General features: G+C 39.6%; 1 protein-coding gene across 2 annotated transcripts in view; it reads left to right on the plus strand.

Moving 5' to 3' along the window:
- LOC139751448 (uncharacterized) overlaps positions 1-25,624 on the plus strand; it is a 149,817-nt gene that overhangs the window by 26,537 nt on the left and 97,656 nt on the right. For both annotated transcript variants that reach the window (XM_071666865.1, XM_071666864.1), the window contains exons 3-6: positions 5,979-6,270; positions 12,279-13,104; positions 13,696-13,769; positions 23,124-23,321. In XM_071666865.1, the coding sequence (XP_071522966.1) occupies positions 5,979-6,270; positions 12,279-13,104; positions 13,696-13,769; positions 23,124-23,321 (1,390 nt within the window). The remainder of the gene's footprint in view (positions 1-5,978; positions 6,271-12,278; positions 13,105-13,695; positions 13,770-23,123; positions 23,322-25,624) is intronic.

A 25,624-nucleotide genomic window follows, 5' to 3' on the forward strand; every position in this document is an offset into this window, starting at 1 on the left:
AACCTTGGGCCTGTAATGTAGCTCTCTTAATTCTGGTACCATCTTTTTTGCCCTCCTCTGGACTTTGTATGGGAGTTGTTTGTGCTTCTTTAGCCAGATTAGCCAAACATGAGAGTGTTCTAATTTTTGCCTGATGTAGGGTATGAATAGCTAAATATTTCTCTATCCATACACTTGAAAAGATTTTTTGACATTTGCCAGTAGACAGTTTTTTCCTTAGCTATTTTTGTGAAAAAAGGAGAGATAGGTAGTATGTTTGAGGAAAGGAACCTGGATGTTTTGGCTCTGAGTGAAACGAAGCTCAAGGGTAAAGGGGAAGAGTGGTTTGGGAATGTCTTGGGAGTAAAGTCAGGGGTTAGTGAGAGGACAAGAGTAAGGGAAGGAGTAGCAGTACTCCTGAAACAGGAGTTGTGGAAGTATGTGATAGAATGTAAGAAAGTAAATTCTCGATTAATATGGGTAAAACTGAAAGTTGATGGAGAGAGATGGGTGATTATTGGTGCAAATGCACCTGGGCATGAGAAGAAAGATCATGAGAGGCAAGTGTTTTGGGAGCAGCTGAATGAGTGTGTTAGTGGTTTTGATGCACGAGACCGGGTTATAGTGTTGGGTGATTTGAATGCAAAGGTGAGTAATGTGGCAGTTGAGGGAATAATTGGTATACATGGGGTGTTCAGTGTTGTAAATGGAAATGGTGAAGAGCTTGTAGATTTATGTGCTGAAAAAGGACTGATGATTGGGAATACCTGGTTTAAAAAGCGAGATATACATAAGTATACTTATGTAAGTAGGAGAGATGGCCAGAGAGCGTTATTGGATTACGTGTTAATTGACAGGCGCGCGAAAGAGAGACTTTTGGATGTTAATGTGCTGAGAGGTGCAACTGGAGGGATGTCTGATCATTATCTTGTGGAGGCTAAGGTGAAGATTTGTATGGGTTTTCAGAAAAGAAGAGTGAATGTTGGGGTGAAGAGGGTGGTGAGAGTAAGTGAGCTTGGGAAGGAGACTTGTGTGAGGAAGTACCAGGAGAGACTGAGTACAGAATGGAAAAAGGTGAGAACAATGGAAGTAAGGGGAGTGGGGGAGGAATGGGATGTATTTAGGGAATCAGTGATGGATTGCGCAAAAGATGCTTGTGGCATGAGAAGAGTGGGAGGTGGGTTGATTAGAAAGGGTAGTGAGTGGTGGGATGAAGAAGTAAGAGTATTAGTGAAAGAGAAGAGAGAGGCATTTGGACGATTTTTGCAGGGAAAAAATGAAATTGAGTGGGAGACGTATAAAAGAAGAGACAGGAGGTCAAGAGAAAGGTGCAAGAGGTGAAAAAAAGGGCAAATGAGAGTTGGGGTGAGAGAGTATCATTAAATTTTAGAGAGAATAAAAAGATGTTCTGGAAGGAGGTAAATAAAGTGCGTAAGACAAGGGAGCAAATGGGAACTTCAGTGAAGGGCGCAAATGGGGAAGTGATAACAAGTAGTGGTGATGTGAGAAGGAGATGGAGTGAGTATTTTGAAGGTTTGTTGAATGTGTTTGATGATAGAGTGGCAGATATAGGGTGTTTTGGTCGAGGTGGTGTGCAAAGTGCGAGGGTTAGGGAAAATGAGTTGGTAAACAGAGAAGAGGTAGTAAAAGCTTTGTGGAAGATGAAAGCCGGCAAGGCAGCAGGTTTGGATGGTATTGCAGTGGAATTTATTAAAAAAGGGGGTGACTGTATTGTTGACTGGTTGGTAAGGTTATTTAATGTATGTATGACTCATGGTGAGGTGCCTGAGGATTGGCGGAATGCGTGCATAGTCCCATTGTACAAAGGCAAAGGGGATAAGAGTGAGTGCTCAAATTACAGAGGTATAAGTTTGTTGAGTATTCCTGGCAAATTATATGGGAGGGTATTGATTGAGAGGGTGAAGGCATGTACAGAGCATCAGATTGGGGAAGAGCAGTGTGGTTTCAGAAGTGATAGAGGATGTGTGGATCAGGTGTTTGCTTTGAAGAATGTATGTGAGAAATACTTAGAAAAGCAAATGGATTTGTATGTAGCATTTATGGATCTGGAGAAGGCATATGATAGAGTTGATAGAGATGCTCTGTGGAAGAGATGCTCTGTGGAAGGTATTAAGAATATATGGTGTGGGAGGCAAGTTGTTAGAAGCAGTGAAAAGTTTTTATCGAGGATGTAAGGCATGTGTACGTGTAGGAAGAGAGGAAAGTGATTGGTTCTCAGTGAATGTAGGTTTGCGGCAGGGGTGTGTGATGTCTCCATGGTTGTTTAATTTGTTTATGGATGGGGTTGTTAGGGAGGTGAATGCAAGAGTTTTGGAAAGAGGGGCAAGTATGAAGTCTGTTGGGGATGAGAGAGCTTGGGAGGTGAGTCAGTTGTTGTTCGCTGATGATACAGCACTGGTGGCTGATTCATGTGAGAAACTGCAGAAGCTGGTGACTGAGTTTGGTAAAGTGTGTGAAAGAAGAAAGTTAAGAGTAAATGTGAATAAGAGCAAGGTTATTAGGTACAGTAGGGTTGAGGGTCAATTCAATTGGGAGGTGAGTTTGAATGGAGAAAAACTGGAGGAAGTGAAGTGTTTTAGATATCTGGGAGTGGATCTGGCAGCGGATGGAACCATGGAAGCGGAAGTGGATCATAGGGTGGGGAAGGGGGCGAAAATTCTGGGAGCCTTGAAGAATGTGTGGAAGTCGAGAACATTATCTTGGTAAGCAAAAATGGGTATGTTTGAAGGAATAGTGGTTCCAACAATGTTGTATGGTTGCGAGGCGTGGACTATGGATAGAGTTGTGCGCAGGAGGATGGATGTGCTGGAAATGAGATGTTTGAGGACAATGTGTGGTGTGAGGTGGTTTGATCGAGTAAGTAACGTAAGGGTAAGAGAGATGTGTGGAAATAAGAAGAGCGTGGTTGAGAGAGCAGAAGAGGGTGTTTTGAAGTGGTTTGGTCATATGGAGAGAATGAGTGAGGAAAGATTGACCAAGAGGATATATGTGTCAGAGGTGGAGGGAACGAGGAGAAGAGGGAGACCAAATTGGAGGTGGAAAGATGGAGTGAAAAAGATTTTGTGTGATCGGGGCCTGAACATGCAGGAGGGTGAAAGGAGGGCAAAGAATAGAGTGAATTGGAGCGATGTGGTATACCGGGGTTGACGTGCTGTCAGTGGATTGAATCAAGGCATGTGTATGGGGGTGGGTTGGGCCATTTCTTTCGTCTGTTTCCTTGCGCTACCTTGCAAACGCGGGAGACAGCGACAAAAAAAAAAAAAAAAAAAAAAAAAAAATCCTAAAATGGGACTCTGGCATTAGGTTAGGGATGATGTCTACTCCTAATTCCCTCTGACACACACAATTTTGAGGCTTACTTCCTGTTAGGCAGTTATCATATTGCAGTGGTCTTTGGCTTTGGCCTATCCTTAATACTCGACATTTCTTAAGGTTGAATTTTATCAACTACATTTCAGATTAACATTGGAGTTTGTTTAGGTCTCATTGTGAGCTGATGTAATCCTCTTCACTTTTCACTTCCTTCATGACTTTTGCATCATGTGCAAACATATTCAGGTGGGATAATATATACCTTCAGGCAGATGATTTATATAGATGAAGATGAATAATGGTCTTAGAACTGAACCCTGTGGCATTCTGCTGATCACCTCTACCCATTTGGAAAAGGCGCCTTTGTTCCCTAACATTGAGATAATAATTTATCCAACGAAGAAGTTTCCCCCTTATTCCTGCTTGGTGATTCAGGTGCCATAATCAGCCTCCTGTGTGGTGCAGTGTCAAATGCCTTCTGGCAGTCCAGATTCAGGTAGTCCATTTAGCCCTCCCTTTTGTCCAGGACTGAGCTCACTCTTTTGTAAAACCATAAGAGGTTAGTTGCTCATAACCTTTTTTCTGTAAAACCATGCTGTCTCTCATTTAGTGAACCTCTCCTCTGCAGAAAGTTATCTTCTTTTCAATAATCTTTTCCAGAAAATCATTCACCGCAATTGTTAATGAGACTGGTCTATATTTCAGTGCTTGTTTCTGGTCTTCTTTCTTATATATAAGTATGTCATTTTTCTTTTTCCATTCCCTTCACATACCTCCCTCCAGTGACATCTTGAACAGTAATTCAGGTGGTCTATCAAGTGTATCTGCACACCTATTTAGCACTTATGTTGAAATATCATCAGGACCATGAGCCTTGTATGGGTTCAGTTCTTTTCATATTCTGTATGTTGCTGTTGATAGCAGATATACCTGCAGAAGTATGAAATATGAAATAAATCCCTTATGTGTCATTGCTTTGCTGTGGTGGAGCTCTTGTTTTGTAAATGGTACACTAGGGACACTATTTAGAATTGGCACAAAAATTAAACTTTAAAACATGTTATGATGTTATTCAATTCATGATATGCATATAGTAATATAAAAAAAGATCCTTCACCTTGAAGTACTGCACTTGGCACACAATCTAAAACAGTGACTCCGAAATCTTGTCTTAGGTAATGTATGTCACAATTGATTTTATTGACACATGAAATGTGTTGCTGTTTAAGGGTTAAGAATTAGGTCTACAAATACTTGAGGAGCTCTGATTAATTCATTTGTTCTTTTTCTCATGCTCTCTTGTTTTTCCACCCAAGATTGTCATGAATGGGACATGTTTTGCCAATATATCAGTCATTATAAAGACTTCTTTTTTTTCATCTCAACTTCAGGGTTCAGCTTTCAGTAACATATGTATCTTGCACACCTTTGAAGGGTTCGTAAATGGTCCTGAGGACACTTTTAAGGTCAATATCATGGAGCTTCGTCACAATGCAGTGGATGCATAGGAAATGCACAATTGTCAGATTATAATTGAGAGATGCCGGTGAGGGAAGGGGTTGTCTTATGTTTAGTGTTTGACAGGAATTGCTGACTACTGGAAACGGTTTCACTGCTGGGATGAGTTATGGTAAAGAAATGTTTTTCACAGTAAATTTTGATTTAGTCAGAAGGAATATTAGGTAGGAGCCTCTAAAAGATATTGCACAGGAGTTGCCCTCTGCTAGTGGTCTGTTAAGGATGAAGCAATAAAGGCTGAAAAGTGGTACTGGAGTTCACCAGTAATGAAGACTTTCGCTGTGGCCACCCCCTTTAGGGAATTCCCAAAGGGAACAGGCATCAGAGGTATAGATAGATGCAGAAATCTACTTTTCACTGCACTTTGATAAACTAAGTGGCACAATTAAAACATTTCATGAGCACTTGTGAGTGAGGTAAGGGACCAGACTTACAATCATTTAACTCATACTGATCGTAGTTGCACTCATTAGCACTAAGATTTGCACATTTTGAATGTGGCACAGCATCCCAATATGGTTATTTGAGGGTGGCACAAGGCATGTTTGGTTGTCGCTGCTTGTATGCTTCACTTAAAATGATGCATAATATAATCAAGGACTGGGCAAGCAGGGAAGGTGATAACATTCATACCAACCATTGACATAGTGCTGTTTGTGAGTAACAACTCATTTATGAATGTTACAGTGTGATCTCATGGATTTGAAATTTCATCTTAATATGTGAGAGAGCTCAATGAGGGACTATCATGTATATGGTGTGAAAGAAAAAAAACACTTACCAACTAAACTTGTGTTGATTTTTTGATATCACTACTGTAGTTCCAGTTGATATGAAACAGAAGTATTTTGCATATATGGTAGTGTGAATGGGGACATTTGTCTCGACAGATCTGCTTGGTGGGCACAGTGTAAAAGTTGATGCTTGTGTGAGAATGATAGGCCATGTTTCAACTAAAGACACTGTACATAAGCTGAGGGTTTGTAAGAGTGAACTGTACATAAGCTGAGAGTTTGTAAGAGTGATTTTAGGAGCTTCAGGTACTTGATTCTTTCCTTGAAAATAGGATAAAGAATTTTAAAGTATGTTTCTCAGAAAAATGCATGGTAAATTTTGATTGCAGGAATGTTGTTATCTTTTTAATGCAGGTTTGTTACCCCGAGGACAGTGCAGAAGATAAGTGCCATACAGTCACAGAAAAATCTTAAATTACCTGCACCTTTATGCAAGTTTGCTTATACTGCATTGACTTTGCACAAAAGGCCAAGTAAAGATGAAAACCAGCTTCAAGTGAAAACAGGATGTTTAAAGCAGTCAGGGACGGTTGTCATGCCTGTAGTTGATATGGATAAGTTTACTTCCCTCAGTGCTAGCCAGGCAAATGTGGTCAACTTCTGGCAAACTGCAAGACTTGAAAAGTTGAAGGATTCTAGTGTAAAGGTAAGAGTTTGACTACCTCATAGTTGTGTTTTGATATAGTTATGATGATGGGTGATTTGAATGCAAAGGTAAGTAATGTGGCAGTTGAGGGAATAATTGGTGTACATGGGATGTTCTGTGTTGTAAATGGAAATGGTGAAGAGCTTGTAGATTTGTGTGCTGAAAAAGGACTGGTGATTGGGAATACCTGGTTTAAAAAGAGAGATATATATATATATAAGTATATGTATGTATGTAGGAGAGATGGCCAGAGAGTGTTATTGGATTACGTGTTAATTGATAGGTGTGCGAAAGAGAGACTTTTGGATGTTAATGTGCTGAGAGGTGCAACTGGAGGGATGTCTGATTATTATCTTGTGTAGACGAAGGTGAAAATTTGTAGAGCTTTTCAGAAAAGAAGAAAAAATGTTGGGGTGAAGAGAGTGGTGAAAGTAAGTGAGCTTGGGAAAGAGACTTGTGTGAGGAAGTACCAGGAGAGACTGAGTGCAGAATGGAAAAAGGTCAGAGCAAAGGACGTAAGGGGAGTGGGGGAGGAATGGGATGTATTTAGGGAAGTAGTGATGGCTTGCGCAAAAGATGCTTGTGGCATGAGAAGTGTGGGAGGTGGGCAGACTAGAAAGGGTAGTGAGTGATGGGTTGAAGTAAGATAATTTTTGAAAGAGAAGTGAGAGGCATTTGGACGAATTTTGCAGGGAAATAGTGCAAATGACTGGGAGATTTATAAAAGAAAGAGGCGGGAGGTCAAAAGAAAGGTGCAAGAGGTGAAAAAGAGGGCAAATGAGAGTTGGGGTGAGAGAGTGTCATCAAATTTTTGGGAGAATAAAAAAATGTTTTGGAAGGAGGTAAATAAAGTGCGTAAGACAAGAGAACAAATGGGAACATTGGTGAAGGGGGCTAATGGTGAGGTGATAACAAGTAGCAGTGATGTGAGATGGAATGAGTATTTTAAAGGTTTGTTGAATGTGTTTGATGATAGAGTGGCAGATATAGGGTGATTTGGTTGAGGTGGTGTGCAAAGTGAGAGGGTTAGGGAGAATGGTTTGGTAAACAGAGAAGAGGCAGTAAAAGCTTTGCAGAAGATGAAAGCTGGCAAGGCAGCAGGTTTGGATGGTATTGCAGTGGAATTTATTAAAAAAGGGGTGACTGTGTTGTTGACAGGTTGATAAGGATATTTAATGTGTGTGGGACTCTTGGTGAGGTGCCTGAGGATTGGCAGAATGCATGCATAGTGCTATTGTACAAAGGCAAAGGGGATAAAGGTGAGTGCTCAAAATACAGAGGTATAAGTTTGTTGAGTATTCCTAGGAATTGTATGGGAGGATATTGATTGAGAGGGTGAAAGCATATACAGAGCATCAGGTTGGGGAAGAGCAGTGTGGTTTCAGAAGTGGCAGAGGATGTGTGAATCAGGTGTTTGCTTTGAAGAATGTTTGTGAGAAATACTTAGAAAAGCAAATGGATTTGTATGTAGCATTTATGGATCTGGAGAAGGCATATGATAGAGTTGATAGAGAAGCTCTGTGGAAGGTATTAAGAATATATGGTGTGGGAGGCAAGTGTTAGAAGCAGTGAAAAGTTTTTATCGAGGATGTAAGGCATGTGTACGAGTAGGAAGAGAGGAAAGTGATTGGTTCTCAGTGAATGTCGGTTTGCGGCAGGGGTGCGTGATTTCTCCATGGTTGTTCAATTTGTTTATGGATGGGGTTGTTAGAGAGGTGAATGCAAGAGTTTTGGAGAGAGGGGCAAGAATGCAGTTCGTTATGGATGAGAGAGCTTGGGAAGTGAGTCAGTTGTTGTTCGTTGATGATACAGTGCTGGTGGCTGATTCATGTGAGAAACTGCAGAAGCTTGTGACTGAGTTTGGTAAAGTGTGTGAAAGAAGAAAGCTGAGAGTAAATAAGAAAATAAGAGCAAGGTTATTAGGTACAGTAGGGTTGAGGGACAAGTCAAGTGGGAGGTAAGTTTGAATAGAGAAAAACTGGAGGAAGTGAAGTGTTTTAGATATCTGAGAGTGGATTTGGCAGTGGATGGAACCATGGAAGAGGAAGTGAGTCACAGGGTGGGGAAGGGGGTGAAAGTTCTGGGAGTGTTGAAAAATGTGTGGAAGGGGAGAGCATTATCTCGGAAAGCAAAAATGGGTATGTCTGAAGAAATAGTGGTTCCAACAATGTTATATGGTTGCGAGGCATGGGCTATAGATAGAGTTGTGCAGAGGAGGGTGGATGTGTTGGAAATGAGATTGAGGAAAATATGTGGTGTGAGATGGTTTGATCAAGTAGATAATGAAAGGATAAGAGAGATGTGTGGTAATAAAAAGAGTGTGGTTGAGAGAGCAGAAGAGGGTGTTTTGAAATGGTTTGGTCACATGGATAGAATGAGTGAGGAAAGATTGACAAAGAGGATATATGTGTCTGAGGCAAAGGGAACGAGGAGAAGTGGGAGACCAAATTGGAGATGGAAAGATGGGGTGAAAAAGGTAGAAGCTAATGTTTATTCTACTCTGGTAAAATTGCTTGCTCTGGCTAAAACCAATGATGTTACACTGATTCAGATTACCAAGGCTTTGAAGCAACATTTCGATCCTGCTCCACTTGAGATTGTTGAACATTACAAATATGGCACAAGAGATGGAGGGAATGATTAATCAGTGAATGATTATATAGTTGCTTTGAAGAAGTTATCCATTCATTGTATTCTTGGACAGTTCTTGAACCGAGCTCTAAGACAGGTTTGTGATAGGTTCGAATTATGAAGAAATACAGATTAAGTTGATGAATACATCAGATTTATGTTTTGAAAAAGCATCTCAGATAGCTACTAGCATGGAACTAGCAAAGAACACCAGAGAATTTGTTCCAAATACTGATAGTAAATCAGTTGGCAGTAGTGGCTCAATGTGTAAAGTGATTAGGAATAAAGAAGGATTATGCCACAGAACAAGGAACACATGCTGATTAAGATGTAAGAGATACTTTGGGAAACATGAAAGCTTTAATTGTAAGTTCAAAAATTCAAGATGTTGCAATTGCCAGCATATTAGACATACTGCTTTTGCCTACACAGCCCCTGCCAGAAGTGGTAAAGGTAGAGTGAATGCCATTGAAGGTGCTGAGAAGGAAATGGAAAACAGTATTAAAGAGTGTTAGTAATTCTGAATCTGATAATGATGAGTGCCCATGTGTTTGCTATTTACACTAGTCATGGAGGAAAAATTGGACATAGGTATAATGTGGACTTGTGCATTAATGGTACACCAGTAACCATGGAAGTAGACACTGCAGCTGATTTCTCTGTAATGAGTAAAGATATATATGAGAGGTTATTTGAACATGTGCCTTTAGAAGACTCAGGTGTAAGGTTAAGAACCTACACTGGAGAGATTTTGAACACAGGAGGGAAACTAGAGTGTGAGGTAAAGTACAAAAACAAGAATTTGAAGTTGCTATTAATGTAGCTACTTATGTGGATAGACCAACTCTGTAAGGTAAGAACTGGTTGTGTGAGCTTAAGTTGGATTGGAAGATGTTTAGTGTTAAAGTGTGTAACAGTGTTCCAGGTCTTGAGGAATTGCTTGAACAATATGATATATTATTTGATAGGGACAGGATGTTATAAAGGGTTTCGAGGCTCATATCACCATGACAAAGATGTTACACTGATATATGCTAAGGCTAGATCTGTTCCTTATGTGTTGAAAGGTGAAGTGGGGAAGGAATTAGACAGACTTGTAAGTGAGAGAATTATTGTGAAAACTGCCAAGAGCAATTGGGCTGCTCCTATAGTAGTTTTACCTAAAGCTGATGAATCTGCTAGATTGTGTGGCGACATAAAGTTACCATTAGTCAGTCTGTTAAGGATGAGCAGTATACCTTATCTACTTCTCAAGATTTGTTTGCTGCACTGACAGGTGGAAACATTTTCACTAAGTTAGACTTGTCCCCAGGCATATGCTCAAGTCACTGTTGATGCTGAAAGTCATCAGTACCTTATCATCAACACTCACAAAGGATTGTATAAGTTCAAAAGGTTGCCTTATGTTAAAAGTGCACCAAAGTTATTTCAGTGTATCATGGACAAAATTTCTATGGATCTTCCAGATGTGTTATGTTTTCAGGATGATGTTCTTATTGTTGACAGTGACATCCGAAATCATGTCAAATCCTAGCTACCATATTTGAAAGATTTCTGGTACACAATGTCAAGCTCAACAAGAGCAAATGTTCATTTCTAGCTAAAGAAGTAACTTATCTTGGCTATGGAAGGAATTTAGTTATGTTATTCTTACCATAGTTTTATGCATAATCATAATGTATTAGACTGGTGGTATGAGAATGTCAGAAATAAACCACCTGAGCTAGAGTTTGCATGTAGCTTCCCTTCCTCCCATTAGATCACATAAGATATTACAAATGAGGAAGAGTTCTAGTGAAGACAAATGATACTGTTTTGTTCAATACAGAAATACAAATGATGTGAATGAGAATGATTGGTATGACATCATTATGATTTTACCAGTGCAGTGACAGCATAAATGCTATGATACCACTTAGTTTAGTCACACAGTCAAACATTTTTGCTGTGTGAAAAATGTGTGTGTGAATACTATGAAGGATGTATGAATAAAGGATCCATACATTTTCAATGGCTTGCTGTTTGATAAACTTACTTTGAACAGAATCAGCATAAACCATGATATGGATTTTTGCATGTTCTTTTAGTGTTTTCTTATATCTTTCTAGTCCTTGCTAACAGCATCCTTTCTTGATATATTGTACATTTTCTTTATCATCCCTATTCTGTCTTATTGGTGTTCAGTTTCTTTATCTTCTTTACACGTTTCATATTGTTTTATCTATTTAATTTCATATTACCTCCACAACATTACAGAATTTTACAGTTGTATGTTACTAATCTTGTATAAGCAGTCCTTAATATGGAGCTCATAACAAGTGAGCATTTTTGGCTACCTTAGACTTTTGAAAGTACAAGTAACATTTATATGATAGATTCAGTTTCTAGAAATGCTAGGTTTTATAAAACAGGTATGTTTATATGACCAAGACAGAGACAAAGTTCATCCACCTCCTCCACTTCTTCTGAACTGCTGCTTCCCCTGCTGCACCTCCCTCTGCTTCACTTCATCTCCTGCACCTCCTACTTCACTGTCCATCCTGCGCCTACCTTTTGCCTCCTGCTCCTCCCCCTCTTCCAATGCTCCAGCAGGTAACCTCTTCATGAACAATTAGGTCTCCTGTTATGTCTCTCCCATATACTCCTTCAGTTTCTTCCCATAAAACTTAAACTAAAAGCATCTGTCTGTCCATCGTGCTGCACCTTATTACCTTACTTTTGTTCACATTGACTTTCAACTATATCTTTTCATGCACTCTCCCACCATAGCAGTGTTGTATGAAAAATGCAATTGACTTCCTCCCTTCCTACTCACACTGACACTTTACCCACCAAGTAAAAGTTCTTCACTGTATTTAGTAGCTTTCCTCCCATGCCATACATCAGCACATTTTGTTTGAATTGACTTTCAGCTTCCTCTTCTTATTTCATGCACTCTTCTGGACTCATACAACAGCTTCAGGAGTATCCCACCGGAGTCATGTCATCTACAAACTGATTCACCTCCAAGTGCCCCTACCCCCCCTGACCACCCACCCTGTCCATGAACAGATTAAACACCCATGGTAATATCACACATTTGATGCAGGCTCACCTTCATTTGAACCCACAACCTCCCTTCTTCCTGCTTACACTCATGGCCTACTTTTCTGATAGAAAATCTTCACTGCATTCCTCCTACACCAAATATAAACACCTTCCACAAGATATCTCTGTGATCTGTCACAGGGTTTGTCCAGATTCATAAGTGCCACATACACATCTCTTTCTTGAAGTACTTTTTATGCAAATTCTTCAGAACAAATACCCATATATTTTTTTGCTGCAAGATTTCATAAGTCAACTGCAGCAGTCTTTTTTTTTTTCTTTTTTTACAGATTGTCCCTGTTGGATGGTGTAAGGAAGAGAAAGACAGTGATTTCCAGTCATTAGTAAAGATGGGAGATTTGGAGCTGTGGTTGGGAAACAAGAACTGTCTTGATGAGCCAACCCATGAAATGAAGATGGTGTGTGGGAACTTTTTGCTGAATGGTAAAGGACATGATTATATAGATAACACTGCAACAGTAACAGCCATTAGGAGCTTGCCAACTGCATTAATGAATTGTAGAGATATAGAGTTAATAAATGTTTGTCAAACTTCCAAATCAACATCTTTAAGCCACTTAACAAGCAGTTCTTCTTCATCCACCATAAGGGATCAGAGTGGATTTTCTCAAGAAAAACTACAATCCAGCATGGAGCTTGTCAAAGTTTGTAACAGTATTTTAAATCAACCAGTGAAGAACCAAAATGTAAGTATCTCTGTGTCATCTGAGTCTCTTTCTGTGAAAGGACTTCATGTGAGCAGCAGTGGAGAGATAAAGCCTCAGAAAGAAAACAAGAAAGAGAATTCAGTAAATGATACAAGCCTTATGATGGCATCATCAGAAAGTCTAGGTAAGAAGAGAGAGAAGGAAATTGAACTATTATACGGAACAAATGTTGAAAATTCCTTATTACCCTTGGAAGCAAATGTACCATTTGTGCAGTGCAAGTTTCCAGCATCATCATTCAAGAACAATGAAGTTACCATTCATGATATTATTTCTGGAAAAAATGATCATCATTCTGCAGGGGCCTTAGTTAGGAGGAACCCACGTCGAACAAATACCAACGTACGATACACTGAAGAGAAAATTCTTGGTGAAGATGAATACTTATGTGAGTGGATGTGTGTACATATCAGATTTAATGTGTTTTTGCAAAGTTAGTCTTCAAAGTTTTGTTTTGCAGTTTTCATAATACATGAGTGTTATATATTCATTGTGGTAGATGTTAATGTGATTATGGCAACATGGTATGTTATTCATCATTATTAGCTACAAACCAATGCATTTTAGATAGGGGTTGGGGGGAAAGAATACTTCTCTGCGTGTTGTAGAAGGTGACTAAAAGGGGAGGGAGCAGGGGACTGGAGATCCTCCCCTCTCGTTTTTAATTTTCCAAAAGGTGGAACAGAGAAGGGGGCCAGGTGAGGTATTCCCTCAAAGGCTCAGTCCTCTGTTCTTGGTGCTACCTCACTGACTTGGGAAATGGCGAATAGTATGAAAAAAAATAAAGTAAATATTTTGACTATTGATTAGTCATTGGCAATTTTAGGTATAAGAGATACTGTAGTTGTAACAAATATTCATGGAAGGGTTATTATTGTCATTCCACTTAGAGTTGAAAAAAGGCAGTTGATATTTCTATGTATGACATGAAAAATATCTATTGCAAAATTTCCACTTATATGGTCTTTATGTCTTTCAGACTGTGAGGATTGTCATTATGATTGGGAAGGAGAGTGTCCATTTCATCCACTCACCCTTATTTTAGATAATCCAGTAAGTCCTTTTGCTTTTATACTTTGCAATACTAGGGTGTAAAGAATGAGTCACATTGATTTTATATACCTAACTGAATTATTAAAGTAATGTTACCAGGCTCCATCTGCTCAAGGTTACACCACAAGTGAAAAGCCGCCTTTAGCGAGGCTTTATCATTGGAAGTACAGTCTTGTCAAAGGAATCTTTATTTCCCTGCTAATAAAAGTAGCACAGCCTTGGGCGGCAGAAGCCTTTAGAAAGATCTTGAGTAATACTATGACTCATTCATAGCAATTGGTTGAGGGGTAATTTTGAAGAAATATTTGTGCCAGCAGCCCTTTGCTTACAAAGTAGTAAGGTTTCTGGGGATGTTTTATAAGTTTAAAAACTTTGTAAATCAAATTTCATTTTTGTGAATCACAGATATAATTTACTTACTGTTATTGAAACAACTTTCCTAACAGAGGAAAGTGTATAACTTATATTAAGTAATTCCTATGAGTCCACGGGGAAAATGAAACACGAAAAGTTCCCAAGTGCACTTTCGTGTAATAATCACATCATCAGGAGAGACACAAGAGAGAAATATAAGTCAGTTGATATACATCGAAGAGACGAAGCTAGGACGCCATTTGGTAAATGTGTGATTGTCCAAAACATACAACGAGCGTTCATAAACTTATCGTTTTACAAATCTTATCGGATAAGATTTGTAAAATGATAAGTTTATGAACGCTCGTTGTATGTTTTGGACAATCACATGTTTACCAAATGGCATCCTAGCTTCGTCTCTTCGATGTATATCAACTGACTGTTATATCTCTCTTGTGTCTCTCCTGATGATGTAATTATTACATGAAAGTGCACCTGGGAACTTTTCGTGTTTCATTTTCCCCGTGGACTCATAGGAATACCTTGATCACACGCAAAATTGTGATCCTTTCCAACATTATATTAAGTAAATGATTTTAAGGTTAGATACTCTGATACACTGTGCTTGCTTGCTTTATAGGCTTCATGTTTCATGGAGATGTGTTGGAATTAGTTGAAGGAAGGCAATGAGGGGAGGTTTGCTTCTGTGGAGATAGAACATTGTGAAAAGGATGGGGGACACCTAGTAGAAGTGTACTTTTAACACGGTTAGAATTTACAACTGAACTCTGGCTCAAAATCATTGTATCTTAGTTTTATATTTTTCTATATGAATTACTTTGTGTATGTGAAAATTTTTAACTAGAACCTCTGCAGGTATAATTAGGGATAAGGAAGGAGAAGACTTCCCACATATTCCCAGTGTGTTGTACAGGGTGGCTAAGAAGGGATGGGGGGGGCTGGAATCCCCCTTTTTGTATTTCAGTTTTTAACAGTTGGAACACAAGAAGGAGCCATGCAAAAAAGGCTCATCCTTCTTGAAGTATCAAGCTAAGGTGTTGGAGTATGTTGGGATGAAACTGAGATGAGAGGGGATGGATGGGTAGAATGTTTAAGGAAAGGAACATAGAGTGAAGCAAAGCTCAAGGGTAAGAAGGGAGAATATCTTTGGAATGTCTTGGGGTGAAGTCAGGGGTCAGTGTGAGGCTAGAGCTAAGTAAAGGGTAATACTTCTGCTGAAGTAAGAGGTGTAGGAATGTGTGAATATAAGAAAGTGAAGCTTTAGCCAGTTTGGATAAAAATGAGAGGGGAATATGAGAGATAGGTATTATTTATACTTATGCACTAGGCCTTAAGAGGAATAAGGAAAAGAGACGAGGGTTTTGGGAGGCACTAGGTGAGGGTGTCAGCAGCTTTGATGTGAGAGACTGGGTGTTAATGGTGGGTAATTTGAATGTAAAAGTGGGTATTGTGCCTTTTGAAGGTATAATTGGGGGCAGGGGGTATTTGATGTGAATAGAATTGTTGAACAGCCTGAGGAGTTATGTGCTGAAAAAGGACTAGTGATTTGGAATACATGGTTTAAAGTGAGGGACATACATGAGTATACATGGATGAGCAGGAGATGGAAAAAGGGCATTACTGGATCTCATACTCATCTACAGGCATGCAAAAGAGAGAAATCTTGGATGTGAGAATGCTGAGGTGCAGGAGATAGTAGTATTAAGTTTATAGGTAGTAGCTGGTAGGCAGCCACCAACCATGGAGGTATAGTACCAGTACTACATGCCTGGGTATTAGAAGGTTTTGTGATGGCTGCATAGGGAGCCAGCACCCCAGTGGTTGTCTAGTTGCACTCTTTGGACCTAGGTAGCTGTCTTGTCTTTCTGGCTCACCCACATGTATTCTGTCCACAAACATACTGTCTCTTAGTCACATGTAACATTCAACATCACTTAACTCACACCTCATTTTTTGTAATTCTAGATTTTCCTGCATTGAGTGCAATGGCTTAGCCTTGTCTCGTGGCAAAATGGTTGGAGTGATAGACAGAGGTAGGGAGGAACATTAGACAGGAATGTTAGGTAGAATTGATTGGTAGGAACATTTGTGTGTGTGAGCATTCGGTAGAAGTAGTAGGTTGGAACATTAGGTGGAAGTAGTCACAAGGAACATTAGATAGGAGCGTATGAAAACACTGTGCTAGAGTTGCGAGTGGCCTGTTAAGAGTGAGGCACTGAAAGGCTGAGAAGCAGCACGAGAGTTCATCAGTTATGGATGCTTTTGCTGTAGCTATCCCCTTGAGGGAGCTCTCGAAGGAAACAGGCATCACAGATATAGATAGATAGGTAGGAAATAGGATGTTTGACAACTACATAGTGGGGATGAGGCAAAGATTTGTAAAGGCTGAGTGAAAAGAGGAAATGCACTGGGTGAGAAGAGCATGATGAAGTTAAGAGTGCTTGGAAAACAGGCTTGTGTGTAAAAGTTACCAGGATAAACTGAATACAGAATGGCAAGAGGTAATAGTTAATGAAATTAGGGGAGCCGATGAAGAATGGGAGGTATTTAGGGAAACAGTGCTGACATGCACTGTGGCATACTGAAGATGGGGAGTGGGTAGGTGAGAAAGGGTAGTAATTAGTGAGATGGTGAAGTAAAGTTGCTAATGAAAGAGAGAGGTGGATAGGTGTTATGAACAAGGAGGGAGTACAAGTGATTGGGAGATGTACAAGAAAAAATGGCAGAAGATAAAGAGGATGGTGCAGGGGCTTAGATAGAGGGCAGATGAGGGGTGGGTTGAGTTATCATCATCAACTTTAGGGCAAATGAAAAAATGTTTTGGAGGGAAATTAACAGTGTGAGAAAAATAAAGAACAAATGGAACATGATTGAGGGGGGCAAGTAGGGAAGTGGTAACATAGAGAAATGAGGTGAAGAGGAGATTGAATGAGTATTTTGAAGGATTGTTGAATGTGTTTCATGACAGACTGGCAGACGTGGGGTGTTTAGATTGGGGAGGTATGAAAAATTTAGAGAGTTATTGCAAGTGATTTGGTGAAAAGAGAAGAGGTGTGAAAGCCTTCAGTAACATGAAATGTGGCAAGATGTCTTGAGTGGATGGTCTTGTAGTTGTATTTCCTATGAAACTAGGTGGCTGTGTTGTTGATTGGTTATTTAGGATTTTCAGGTTATTTATGGATCTTGGTGAGGTGCCTGTGGATTGGTGGAATGCCTGTATATTACCACTATATAAAGGCAGGGGGGATAAAGGTGAATGTTCAAATCACAGTTGTACAAGTTTGTTGAATGTACCTGTAAGGTTGTATGTGAGTGGTTTTTGAAAGGGTGATGGCATGCGCAAAGCGTCAGACTGGGAAGGAACAATATAGTTTAAAGGAGTGTAGGAAAATATGTGGATAAGATATGCTTTGAAGAATGTGTATGAGAAAGACTTAACAAACAGAAATTTTTGTTTGTCTCATTTAAGGATTTGGGAGAAAGCATAAAGAAACAGATTTTGTATGTGGCATTTAAGGATTTGGAGAAAGCATATGATAGAGTTGATAAAGAGGTTTTGTGGAAGGTGTAGCGAATATAGGATGTGGGGAGAGCTTTGAACAACAGCAAAGAGATTTTGTCAAAAGAATAAAGCATTTATGCAAGTAGGTTGAGAGGAGGGTGAATGTTTTCAGGAGAAGGTGTGTGTGGCAGGGGTGTGGGATGTCACCATGGCTGTTCAGTTGGTTTATGGATGGGGTCATGTGGGTGGTGAATGCAAGGCTTTTGGGTAGTGGGGTAGGTCTTCAGTCTGGAGAGAGTGGGATTGTTTGGGAGATGCATCATTTATTTGTTGCTGATGACATGGCATTGGTGACAGATTCAAGTGAGGAACTGCAGAAATTGGGTTCTGAGTTTGGGAAAATATGTGAAAGGAGAAAGTTGAGAGTAAATATGAATAAAAGCAAGGTTATTAGAATTAGCACTGAAGAGAAAAAAAGTTAGTTGGAATGTGTGTTTTACTAGCAAAAATGGTGTAGTGAAGTGTTTTAGGTACCTGGGAGTGGACATAGCAGCAGTTGGAACCATGGGAGCTTAAATGAGTCATAGGGTGGGGGAGAGGATGTATGTCGTAGGAGCATTGAGGAATGTGTGGAAAGAAAGGTTGCTATTTGGGATGGCAAAGATGGTCATGTTTGAAGGTACAATAGTCCTGACAGTGTTGTATGAGTGCAGGGCATGAGCCATTTATGAGATTGTGTGGAAGAGGGTGAATATGTTGGAAATGAAATGTTTTAGGACACTATGTAGAAAGGTTTAATTGTGTTTAATTTAGGACACTATGAGGAAGGTTTAATTGATAAGAAATGATAGGTTAAGAGATAGATGTCAGTATAAGAAGAGTATGGTTGAGAGCTGAAGAGGGTTTGCTGAAATGGTTTAGACATATGGAGAGAATGTGTGAGGAGAGGTTGACAAAGATGATGAATATATTTGAAGTTGAGGTGATAAGAAGAGGAATAGCAAATTGGAGATGGAAGAATGGAGTGAGAAAGTTTTGTGTATTTGGTGCCTGAATATGCAGGAGGGTTTAAGACATGCACAGATAGAGTGAATTGGAGCAATATGGTATACAGTGGGTGACTTGTTGTCAGTTGACTGAACAAAGGGTTGTTATGTGATTGGGTAAAGATCTTAAAGGGCTTTGGTTTCATCACATCACACATGACATGGACAGAGAGTGAAAAAGAGCAGTATGGTACATAATAGCCAACATGCTATCAGTGGGCTGAACCAGGACACATTAAGCAGTCTGGGGAACCATGGAAAGGTCTAGGGCCTGGTTGTGGATATGGGTTCTGGTTTTGGTGCATAAACTGAAGGAATGATATATTCTATGAAAGGGAAGATAGTTCAAATGTAACACAGTCCTCAAAGCACCAGGAACTGAATCCCTTCACTCATCCTATGGCTTATTTCAGCTCCTATGGTTTCATCTTCTGTCATGTCCACTACCAGCTGTTTAAAACACTTCACTTCCTCCAGGTTTTCTCCATTCAAACTCAGACTTAGATCAATCTGTTTCTCTCCTGTTAAACTTAATAATCTTACTTTTTTTATTATTTTTGTATTATATATAATTGCTGTTTCCCACGTCAGCTAGATAGTGTCAGGAAACATGAAGAATGGCCCATCCACTCATATACACGTATATATACATGTACATGAGTGGATGGACCATTCTTCATTCTTATTCACAGTAATTCAACCATGTCTTTCCACACATTTTCCCAGACTGAAAATGTTATTAGAAAAAGAAATTATGTGAGAAAAATAGAGGAAGTGGGAGATTCTATCTCAGCTAATAGGCATGACTCTGGCGAGGCAGTATGGCTTCCAAGGGTAGTAGTTGGTAGGCAGCCAATGACCAGGGAAGTATTCTACCAATACTACCTGCCAGGGTATTGGGAGGGTAAGTGACATATGCTTAGTGAGCCAGCACTTCAGTGGTTGTCATCTTGCACTCTTCTGACCCAGATAGCTGTCTTTTCTTTTTGCCTCTCTAACATGTAGACTACTGGCAATTCTGTCCACAAATGTACCATCTCTCTTTGTCATACGTAACACTTGACAACACTTAACTCACACAGCTCATTCTTACTAACTCTAGATTTTCCTGTGGTGAGCACTATGTGCTGACCCTGCCTTTGGGAAAATGTTATGAGCAGTAGATAGAAGCAGTAAGTAGGAACATTTAGGCAGGAGCATTAGATAGAAAATTAGGTAGAAATATAGCCGGAAGGAGCATTAGATAGAAGTAGTCAGTAGGAATGTTAGGTAGGAACCTCAGCAAACACTGTGCTAGAGTTGCCCTCTGCCAGTGGCCTGTTAAGGGTGAGGCATGAAGGCTAAGAAGTGGCACTGGAGTTCACTAGTTATAGAGACTCTATTGCCATGGCCATCCCTTTTAGGGAGTTCCATTTGGAACAGGCATCAGAGATAACGAGTAGAATAGAATAATGAAAGCCTTACAAATTCAACCTGACATAATTTACATGAACTTGTTCGTCCTTTTGCAAAGAACACCAGAATGACGATAATGCATTTCAAATATATTACTGAGATGTAAGCTAAACTGAGTTGAGCACAGAATATCATTAAGGCCTTGGCTACTGAGGTAAGAAAACATCATCCTTGAAGTTACTGAAAATGCCACTATTTGTTTCATTTTACTTGATGCAGTACCACAAATGTCTCTTTCACAGTGAGTTATGTAAGCAGCATGGAATAAAAGAGCATTTTATTCAAGTCTGTAATAGGCAATTAACTAGTGGCCAGAAAGTGGCGAATGTGGTGTTGTTATGTATTGAATACAATGGATTATAGACAGAGTGAGTTGACCTTACAAGGGATTGCAGTTCAGAATATGGCAGCACAGTGGAAAGGCTTGTTGTGTACATTGCCATGCATATTTCTTGGAACTGCTTCTCATAGGGGTTTAGAACTGAAGCACCTATTCCATGTCTTTTTTTTTCAGTCTAGGGGAAAACTTTACAAGTGTATTTATTCATCAGATCAATGATATGCTGGATTTTTTTCAGACTCAGCTTCCCATGCATCCTGAACAGCATGTGTTTGAACTGAAAAGACTCAGACAGACACTTGCCAAGTTGGCTTAGGACTTTGAAAGGTGCCTTTACTGCGGTGGTGTAATTCCTCAGCATCATATCCGAGTGCATTCTCCCTGACCCAACAGCAGTCATGCTTCTTGGTTGAATTAACTTTGAATTGCTATGCCTGGAGATTTCCAGACCACTTTATTTAAAAAGTGCCATTTTCTTTGATGCTTTTCATTATGAAGATCTTGACATGACACATGCTAGTAGTTAATTATTGTAAAGGCTGGTACAACTATGAAAAAAAGAAAAGTTTAAGGATTTTTTGAATACACTAGGAAAAAAGCTAAGCAGAGACTGAAATTTCAGCACAAATCTTTGATAAAGAAGGTGAAAGAAGTGTACTGCAAAATACCAGTACAGCTCCCCATCAGCGACAGATAATGATTTTTTTCAGTCTCTGGGAGGGTGCTACCATGGAAAGGTGTACTTTACCTTCTTGGACAAAGTTAAAGTTGTCAGAGAGATGCAAAGAAAATTCCAAAGCAAAGAGAGCAGCCATACATGCACAGTTCTAAGCTCTCTTCATTGCCTCATAGTTCCTTCACTCTAGGGAAGTATAAGATAAGAAGTTGTCAAAGGTAGTACCCCAGTTTGTAAGTTTTATAGTTTGAGAGAGAGAACCAAACATTGTTTTGACCAAATTAAAGGTCATCTGCTTAGAAAATTCACACCCTAAACATGATGTAAAGACATTGCTAAAGCTCATCAGTGAAAATTATTTTTGCTGTGTTTTCAACTTGTTTATTTGCTTATATTTTATCTTACCATGCATGTGTCTACTACCACTATGGATAATTCTTATTTGAAATTGATTAAGTTAAAGTTCACAGCCTAGAAAAGGGGGACAGTTTGTTTGATCGTGTGCTTTTGGCCATAGATATCCCCTTTTGACCATGACTAGGTCATCAGTATGTAGAAAAATGTAGCCTGTAGTTGAGTATTTTTGCAAGAATGTTACAAAGACCATCTTTAGTTTTTCATTGAGTGTTTGCAGTATTCTGATAGCCACTACTATTGACACTGATTTTGTAAGATTCAGTTCAGCATTACCATTGCTTTGTGTTTATTGTGCTGTTTAACATGAAATGTGGCTGTTTAGATGCTCCTGAAATGCATATCAGTCCTGTTTACTCAAACAAAATTTACAAAGAAATATTGTGTCGATATCTAATCAGGAAGCTCTCAATGGGTCATCTAAACATCTTGCAATTACTCAGCAGTGAACCAGGCCTACAGAAATGAAATGCAACTTTTTGAGTATTTTTTCTTTTTCAATGATAATCATGATTTTATAAGAAGTTTATTTTCTTTTTGAGTACATTAGGATGAACACACTTTGTTGTTCAAGAATTAATGCAGTCCTGTATCTCCTCCTTCATCCACTCCTCTCTTCACTTTATACCTTACACTAATCCCAGACTTTAGCCCCCAAACATTTCCAAATAATTCACTCTCTCTCCCCTTCAACTTTGAACTTTGTTTCATTCAGAGCCATAACATGCAGGTTTCTCCTATCAAATATAGTACTTATCACATTCTTCTTCTTATGGTAGTTATATCCATTCACTTTCAGACACCCCTGTCTTATCTGTGGAGGAGGAATCCATGTTAGGCTTTCTTCCTCTCATGTTTGAAAAAAAGTGTATGGAAGGGAGGGTTATCAGGTCCTGGCTCCTGCCCATTAGTCACCTCTTACAAGATGCAGGAGATATCTAGGTAGTTTTCTTATCCCGTCCTGAGGGATTTGGGAAAACTGTGATTTGTGTTAAAGATTCTTGTGCAATACATTTTGTCATATGTTATGCAAAAATGTAGAGCAAGATTTTGTGTGTGGTTTGAGTTCCGACAACTCATGTATTAGAGGCAGAATAGATACACAGCAATCTTGGCCAGGAAGAGAAATGTGATAGATAGCCTTTGTGATGCTGGTTCACTGTATTGCTGTCACTGCTACTTCTAAATCCCATGTAGTAGTATCTCCCATGTACCACAAACTATGTAAACTAACTTCTGACTTTATTTTTCCTGTCCTCATGTATTATGATGATATGGTAACTTTTTACAAGTATTGTTGGTAACTTATTTCCTCTACATGATATTGTTGTAATTTGCATATTCTCCATGCATTTTAGCCTCCAAAATGAATTTTCTTATTCACCACACCTGCTTCTTATTCAGGTGATACGTGATGGTAGTGTGAGGAACTGCGCTTGCCTTGCAGCACCTTGGCCTCTAAGAATTTGTTGTAATTTGCATATTCTCCATGCATTTTAGCCTCCAAAATGATATTTCTTATTCACCACACCTGCTTCTTATTCAGGTGATACGTGATGGTAGTGTGAAGAACCGTGCTTGCCTCACAGCACCTTGGCCTCTAAGAATTTGTCCTTCCAAAATAAAGGGGGCTGGTTTGGGTGTTTGGAGCAATGCTGATCTTCCACCACGCCTAGTATTTGGTCCATATGAGGGTCGCATCCTGTCTTGTGTAGAAGGACATGAATCTGGCTATGGATGGCAGGTAATGTGCAATAAACAGTTGGCATTGTTTCTTTATATTTAAAGAATTTGAAAAAATGAATGTACAGCTTCTCTGATTTTATGCTCTTTTAGCAGATTTCATTTTTTTTAAATACAGTAACCAACATGGGGGATAATTTAAGACTCCTAACACTGTCTGACTCATATATGAATAGTATGGATTTGGTTACAGGAATGTATCAAAAGAGAAGGCATATGATAGTGTTGATAGAGATGCTTTGTGGAAGGTTTTAAAGGATATGGTGTGGGAGGCAAGTTGCTAGAAGCATTGAGAAGTTTTTACTAAGGATGTAAGGCATGTGTATGAGTGTGAAGAGAGGAAAGTGATTGGTTCCCATTGAATGTCTGTTTGTGGCAGGGGTGTGTGATGTCTCTATGGTTGTTTAATTTGTTTATGGATGGGGTTGTTAGGGAGGTGAATGCAAGTTTTGGAGAGAGGGGCAAGTATACAGTCTGTTGTGGATGAGAGGGCTTGGGAAGTGAGTCAGTTGTTGTTTGCTGATGATACAGCGCTGGTGGCTGATTCGGATGAAAAACTGCAGAGGTTGGTGACTGAGTTTCGTAAAGTGTGAGAAAGAAGAAAGCTGAGGGTAATTGTGAATAAGAGCAAGGTTATTAGATTCAGTAGGGAGTTAAGTTTGAATGGAGAAAAACTGGAGGAAGTGAAGTGTTTTAGATATCTGGGAGTGGATTTGGCAGCGGATGGAACTATGGAAGTAGAAATGAGTCACAGGGTGGGGAAGGGGGTGAAGGTTCTGGAAGCGTTGAAGAATGTGTGGAAGGCAAGAACGTTATCTTGGAGAGCAAAAATGGGTACGTTGGAAGGAATAGTGGTTCTAACAATGTTATATGGTTGTGAGGCATGGGCTATAGATAGGGTTGTGTGGAGGAGGGTGGATGTGTTGGAAATGAAATGTTTGAGGACAATATGTGGTGTGATGAGGTTAGATCAAGTAAGTAATGAAAGGGTAAGAGAGATGTGTGGTAATAAAAAGAGTGTGGTTGACAGAGCAGAAGAGGTGTGTTGAAATGGTTTGGACACATATAGAGAATGAGTGAGGAAAGATTGATAAAGAGAATATTTGTTTCAGAGGTGGAGGGAAGAAGGAGAAGTGGGAGACCAAATTGGAGGTGGAAGGATGGAGTGAAAAAGATTTTGAGCTATCAGGGCCTGAACATACAGGAGGGTGAAAGGCGTGCAAGGAATAGAGTGAATTAGAATGATGTGGTATACTGGGGTCGACATGCTGTCAGTGGATTAAACCAGGGCATGTGAAGCATCTGGCATAAACCATGGAAAAGTCTGTGGGGGCCAGGATGTGGAAAGGGAGCTGTGGTTTTGGTGCATTACACATGACAGCTAGAGACTGAGTGTGAACAAATGTGGCCGTTTTTGTCTTTTCCTGACACCACCTCCAGGGGGGCTATTTCATGTGGGGTGGGGTGGCGACGGGCATGGACAAAGGCAGCATGTATGAATATGTACATGTGTATATATGTATATGTCTGTGTATGTATATGTATGTATACATTGAAATGTATATGTATGTAAGTGTTCATGTATGGGCATTTATGTATATACATGTGTATGTGGATGGGTTAGGCTATTCCTTGTCTGTTTCCTTGCACTACCTTGCTGACACAGGAGATGGCAATTAAGTATAAGTATCAAAACCAGTCAGTCAAAACCAGATTGATGTTGAGAAGGCTGAAAAAAATAAGGCTAGATTTGAAAACTCCAGAGAGCCAATGTTTGGGGATGATTGTGGGAACTTATGTGGGGTGGGGTGGCAACGGGCATGGACGAAGGCAGCAAGCATGAATATGTACATTTGTATATATGTATACATCTATGTATGTATACAAATGAATACATTGAAATGTATACGTATGTACATGTGCATGTACAGCCGTTTATGTATATACATGTGTATGTGGGTGGGTTAGGCTAATCCTTGTCTGTTTCCTTACGCTACCTTGCTGACGCGGAAGATAGGGATTAAGTATGTTTTTTCTTTATTATACTTTGTCGCTGTCTCCCATGTTAGGGAGGCAGCGAAAGAAAACGGACAAAAGAATGGCCCAAGCCACCCACATACACATGCCTATACATACACGTCCACACACACACATCTACATACCTATACATCTCAACGTATACATATATATACACACACAGACATATACATATATACACAAGTACATAATTCATACTGTCTGCCTTTATTCATTCCCGTCGCCACCCCGCCACACATGAAATGACAACCCCATCCCCCCGCATGT

This window comes from Panulirus ornatus, chromosome 11 (genome assembly GCF_036320965.1).
Source record: "Panulirus ornatus isolate Po-2019 chromosome 11, ASM3632096v1, whole genome shotgun sequence".
Classification (NCBI taxonomy): domain Eukaryota; kingdom Metazoa; phylum Arthropoda; class Malacostraca; order Decapoda; family Palinuridae; genus Panulirus; species Panulirus ornatus.